This window comes from Watersipora subatra, chromosome 2, assembly GCF_963576615.1.
Source record: "Watersipora subatra chromosome 2, tzWatSuba1.1, whole genome shotgun sequence".
In the NCBI taxonomy this organism is placed as follows: Eukaryota; Metazoa; Bryozoa; class Gymnolaemata; order Cheilostomatida; family Watersiporidae; genus Watersipora; species Watersipora subatra.
This window is the reverse complement of record NC_088709.1, coordinates 15754306-15760919: the sequence shown is the minus strand read 5'-3', so window position 1 is coordinate 15760919 and position 6614 is coordinate 15754306. Positions and strand designations below refer to the sequence as shown.

General features: G+C 37.7%; 1 protein-coding gene across 1 annotated transcript; it reads left to right on the top strand.

The window, feature by feature from the left end:
• Window positions 1-622: 622 nt before the first annotated feature.
• LOC137387996 (uncharacterized) lies at window positions 623-1228 on the top strand. The gene has a single exon (XM_068074513.1). It carries the CDS (start codon window positions 623-625, stop codon window positions 1226-1228), a length of 606 nt encoding a protein of 201 aa, XP_067930614.1.
• Window positions 1229-6614: the final 5386 nt, after the last annotated feature.

The following is a 6614-nucleotide window of genomic DNA, read 5'->3' as shown; positions in this document are numbered from 1 at the left end:
AATAAATGGAGAATATATTAAACATCACAGCGCCTGTTGAGAGAGGCGAGCTTATTGAAGAATACGAATACCATGAGTACGAACCAATTACAGGAACTAACCTAGGCAACCCTGGTGAAATCCGTATTAATATCGAAACTCAAGATATTTTTACGCATCCGAATGAGAGCTATATTCTTGTAGAAGGACGTCTCACAAAGAATGATGGAACCGCCTACGCAAATGCTGATGCGGTTGCATTAACCAACAATGGTATAATGCATCTATTTAGAGATGCTAGGTATGCTCTGTCTGGTCAAGAGATTGAGTCTGTGCTCTACCTCGGTCAATCAACAACTATGCTAGGTCTTTTAAAATACCCCGATGACTTTAGCAAGTCTCAGGGTCTCAACCAACAATATAATATATAGTACAATATCCAAATCCCAAGGGTACATTTAGCTTTAAAATTCCTCTAAAACATATTTTTGGGTTCGCTGAAGATTATGATAATGTAGTCTATGGCTTTAAGCACACCCTTACGCTAACTAGAGACTCAAATGATAATGCAATATTTAGACATACTGCTGCAGACGCTGGCAAAGTTACGCTAAGCAAAACATCTTGGTTTATGCCTCATGTAATGCCAGCGGATGCTCCAAAGTTTCAACTCCATAAAACCATTGAAAGCAAGGCTCAGCTCGATGTAGGCTTCCGCATGAGGCAATGTGACACTATTGCAGTTCCTCAAACCACTAATTTCACATGGAGGTTAGGGGTCAAGTCATCCTCTGAAAAGCCTCGGTATATAATTGTTGGTTTCCAGACCAATAAGAGCGGTGATCAAGAAACCAATCCCCCATTGTTTGACAACCTAAATGTTATAACTATACATGCCATGCTAAACTCAACAAGATATCCCTTAATCGACTCGAACACTTCGTTTGAAAAGTATCAGTTTAGTCGTGTGTACGGTGATGCTGCAGCTTTCCGATCTAAATTCTATGATTTGGATGAGCTTGTAGGCAACTCCAACATTACACCTGCCGATTACGCTACATTACATACGCTGTTTGTGCTTGACGTTAGCAAGCAAAGTGAACGACTTAAAAACAGTGTCACTGACATGCTTATTAAAGCGCGATTTGGAGCTAATGCTCCAGCTGACACACAGGCTTACGCTGTGGTAATATCCGATCGTCTAATAAAATTCATATCGAATGGAAATAAGATGTCTGTAGTCTACTAAATTTGTATTATTTTTATACGCTACTGTGTATAAAAATTATAGTTCTGTAACACGATTTTTCATCAGTCGCGACATCTTTCTCTCCATTATTTCAACTTTTTTTTCATTTGTGCGAAGCCATTTTTTGAGTTTTAAAATCCCAAAGCCAACCAACATCAGCAGCTGAATAGCGCTCATCGCTGTGTTCATGTATTTAGTATCACTAGTGCTGGTTAACAGACTGTCAATGCTTTCCATCGGCAAGAACCTGCTTGTATTTGCCATTTATTTCACACGAAAAACGAACAGGTTTATGTCAGTTAGTTCTCCTAAGTATTCGAGGCTGAGAAAGGTGGTTTGTAAAATCGCAGCGATATCTGTAGTGAGGCAAAACCATCTTTAAACTCTTTTTGTCTCGTTGCATTTTTGTAATGAAACATCATTGTAGCTGATCCATTACTGTTTCCGCGCACCGCCGCAATTTTATATTGACCCCTCGAAAAGTTTACGGGTTGCCTTGTGCTATCTAAAATCGTAGCCTTTTTGGTATACATATCATAAGAGTAATATCTAAGAATAGGAGTTGTAATATCACAGGGTAAATCCCCTCTTACCGGACCTAAATATTCAGACGTCATGCTTTTTGCCGCCGTTAAGGATGAATTAGCTGAGACACCCTTGGTCACATCTGTTACAACTGAGGGGGTTTTCACGGTTGCTAAAAAGTCAACTGCGTTATTAGTAGTGTAATATATTGACAACCCTGTACCAACAGCTATTAAAGCGGCTGCAAGTAATCCTATAGCGATACACACATTTTTTTTATAATTGACATTTATTAAACATTTAGAGCTACTACAAGCTCCGCGCTGGTCATCTTATGATAATCGTTTATTCCTCGATCTTCAGCCATCCGTCTTAGTTCCTCCATTTGAATGGAAGGTAGAAATATGCATTGCTTATAAAATCTAGATTTTCCATAGGCGGTAGGAGTTATCAGCTTAAAATATTTGTCAATCATTTATTAGGTATTTTGTATGTTACATAACATACAAAATGGATAAAAACGATAAAATTGTTGGGTAGTCACTGTACAGGCTGCCATAAAAGACACACAACTGTAGGACCTAAGTGCTAGTTGTGCTTGCCGTATTTGTACAGCTCCTTTATTATACTAAAAAACTGTTGTAAGGGAAATGTTTACTATAGATTGGAATGTGGTTGCTAGGCAACTGTCACTAATGTACTTTAATCAATTGATCGAGGCTTAAAGGATTTTGTATAGTAAAGAGAAAGACACACAACTGTAGGACCTAAGTGCTGGTTGCGCTTGCTGTATTTGTACAGCTCCTTTATTATACTATATAAATCCTTTAAGCATTGAGGCAAGTAAGTCTTTGTAATTTTTTTGACTATTTTTTTATACTTTGTTTTAATCTTTTCAAATTTTTAAATAAAATCTTAGAAATGTTTGGGAGATCTTGTCTGTCCGGACCAAATCCAGGGTCTGTCCTGGAGTCCCCCACTTTATACTCTCCGGTTACTGTTCAACCAGAGGATTTCCATCAAAACTTCGAATACAATGATACTATTATCTCTCGATACTAGTACAAATGTAAAAATTAGATACCGTACTTTGACTGACCAAAAGGTGAGAGAATGCTTGTTCACGTAGGAAGAATTGCCTACCCAAGATATAGTAATTGAACCTTTAAAAAAATTTCTTAACAAGGGCATCGTAACACGTGTTCACATCGATAAAATTATCAGCGTACACTACAGCTATATCTATAGCCGGAATGCAGACACAGGACACGCGACGTACGACATACTTTGAGAAATATATATTAAAGGTTGACTTGCAACAAAATTCACATTACAGTTATTTGGTATCAAAAGATTTGCCATGTCTTACTTTGTTGTGTGGTAGGTGCCACATATGTGGAAATGTGATTAAAAGCTCTTAAAAGCTCAAAAACAAAAAGCCGCCGTAAATTGGAATCTCTTGATTTCGATGACGTATCCGCGCCGTTTGGTTATTGTCTTGTCGCGTGATGTTCTCGCGTGAATTGAAAGGCCAATACAAAGCTCAATTTCAAACTTATCGTGGCGATAGTTTATGACAAACACTTCAGGTTTTACCTAAGACCCCGTATCAAATATAGATGCTCGCTACTTTACAGTTTCAGCTTGGCCATTCCGCTCGACATTTTACATAAGCGCGCATGTCCAAGTTGCGATCATAAAAAATGTCAAATTCTCAAGAGTTAAGACCCTGGCATTTCGAGCCTGACGCTCTATCTGAAGAAGATCCTCAACAGAATCAAACCTCCCAGCAAGTAAGCACCGCCACTAGCCAGCTCTTATGTGCCAAGCTAGCTAGTAGTAATAGTTTTAGCTTGAGAGTGATAGAATGAATATTATTATTATTATATACATGATTTTAATGATAATTATCGCTTCATATTGCGAAAAAAATAATTACAGATTTTTCTCGAATGGCAACATTAACAATTTTAATATTTAAATCTAGTGCTGCACTAATATACTGTTGGATAACATCGATCTGATGTATTAGCTATGGTTGCATAGACATATCTGTTCATTTCTTTAGGAGCTAATACCATCGGCTACAGAGTGGTGTGTCTGCAAGCGCTGTCAAGACATGCCATCTCTTCCTGAATGTTTGTGCTGCCATGATACTGAGTTTGCGCATCGTCTCCATGACCGCGGGGAGCATGAATGCCTGTGTATGCATCCTGATTTGGACGAACTTGTAGCGCCTGCACCCCTTGAGTTGGGGTGGAATAATTACCTGCGATATCATAGTGAGTTGGATTTTCATGTAATGCCAACAACACCAAAGCTATGCTAAAGCGTCAAGCATTATCTACACTTCTTGTGTTACACATTTAATGCATCGGTTGAACACACATATTCTGAACTCGTGGAACACAAGGAGAACTGTTATATTTGGCTTGTACATTTACTACAGTATAGAGTGTATGAGTTTTATGATTTTATTATATAAAGATCGAGATTATTTTGATGATCAGCAATTATTGTTTTTCAATAATTGTTTTGGTAGATAATCTATTCCCATTTGGAGAACCATCGCCAAATGCTCGGAAAAGGTTGTGTGCATACCGCAATCTTGTGTTTTGGCTTATGCCACAAATTCGTCGCGGTGAGCGACGGCCTCTATCTGCCTGCTTGGTGTCTGAGATTCAGGCTCTTTTTTCACCAACGGATGATGAAGAAGAGTTTGCAGACTACTAAGGGCTTCTGCTATTGTGATGAAGAGACTCAACGACTTTGGTAAGCGGTGAAACCATTATGCGTTCCTCTATGTATTTGTTTTTATTTTATAAAATCAGTGATGGCAGATTTATGCACATTAATCATGTGATTTTAAATATGGAAGCAATGTAACATCAATTTACTAACAAAAATTAGTTTGTTAGCTACATGGTGTGTAGTCACCATGTGGCTTAGCCTGAATAAAAGTAAAATAATAAAACGACAATGCAATACAAATGAGTACCACCTATGATATAGAGTTGATCTAGAATTCTCAACCAAAGTCGTTGAGTCTCTTCATCGCCATAGCAGAAGTCCTTGAACACATAGTCTGCAAACTTTTCTTCATCATCTGTTGGTGGGAAAAGAGCCCGAATCTCAGACACCAAGCAGGCAGGTAGAGGCCGCCGCTCACCGAGACAAATTTGCGGCATAAGCAAAAACACAAGCTTGCGGTATGCACACAACTTCTGTAACAACATCCGTTGTAATGGACCTCACTCTCAGGCCGTGGGAAATTAGATCGGACTGGCATCACTTGAAGCCTTCCAGCTCCATGGCGTTAGAGCTGGTGGTCTCCGTTGACTGCAAAGTAAAAAAGGTTACGACCAAAAATCACTTTCACATTATTTGAATGAATTATTTAGCTCTTCAGCAACTTCATGTTTATGTATTGATAACTACTAAAAAAATTGGGTTTTTGTCAGGCTGTGAAGTAAAAACTATCAAAGTTTTACCTTGACAAGATGGCTGCTGACTATTAAACCGCAGCTCTGATCCATCATAGTGTAGGCCCCGTATAGTACGCAATGCCCCAGACTATCGCATCTACTGTCACCTGCCAAATCAAGCTCCTAATCGATTGCTGCCATCAATCCCTCGTTATGCAGGGTTTACTGCTCAGCAATACACTGTAAAATATTGTAAAACTTCATTATACAAGATTAATTTGTATCATTATCATTAGTTTAAGAATGTAGAATCCTCTTCCCCCTTTTTGTGCTATATTATGATGATGAATCAGAATTTTAAATTATAATATATTTCGCTTGAAGAATGACATATTTTCATTTCAAGAAAAAATTTGTTTCTAAATGTCGTTATTCAATTAGTTTGCCAAGCTTTTACTCACATTTTCCAAGTTTATGGGTAAATATTAACACTCACACCATGTAAGTATTATTTTTGTTGGTAGAGGCAAAAGCTGTGGCTTGGTATCGCGATGTTCAGGAGCGACAGAAAACGGAGGTTCTGCGTAAGGCAACCGCCAGAAAAGAGTGATGCAGCTGCCAACAGGGGGTTGATGAGGTGAGCTCTGTTCACCCTGGCAGTTGTTTCCCAAGTGTACGATTGGTGACAGGAGGCACATGTAACCTTGAACTCTATCCATCCGCCTTCTCGCACCATCGAGAATGAGCAGGGGAGGGCTCAGGCGTGGCAGTGAAATAGTCGCTGGAGTGCTGTCACACTTACTATTATTTTTTCCACTTTGAAGGAGGATTCGGGTCTGAAATCACAACACAATAGTTGACTTGCAATAAAATTTGTACAACATCATTTCCTGTAATTATATCATATTTGCTTGATCAGAAAAAGAATAAATTTATAGCCATGCAATCATGACGCAGATTTTACAAAACCTTATCAGAATCCATGATATTGAAAATATAAAAATGTGAGTAATAACTCTATGGATATTCTTTATATTTTGCAAAGTTTGGTTAAGTTCAGCTCTATCTGACATGTAATTAGAGAGCGTTTGACACTGGCCAACATAGCGCTCAAACTCTTCCTAGTCTTCAGTGGTTGGCACAAACTCTTCATCATCTAATACTAATAATAATAATCTAATAATATTAATATGCTATTAACGATGATACAAGAAAATGACAATAACTATTTTATATAACATATCTATAAGTGAGTGGGGTTAAGAAATTTGGCGAAATTAATCGTGAAACAACATTATTTTATCAATTATAGATTAATATAATACATTTTACAGATAGATATGCAGTATGAATTAGTTTTGTTGTTATAATAAAAATAATACACGTAATTAAAAAGATAAAATGTAATTAAAAAGTTAAAATACTAATAATATCAT

Bases quoted from the DNA above. Each gene is read 5' to 3' on its own strand.
- LOC137387996 (XM_068074513.1), top strand. From the start codon at position 623: ATGCCAGCGGATGCTCCAAAGTTTCAACTCCATAAAACCATTGAAAGC.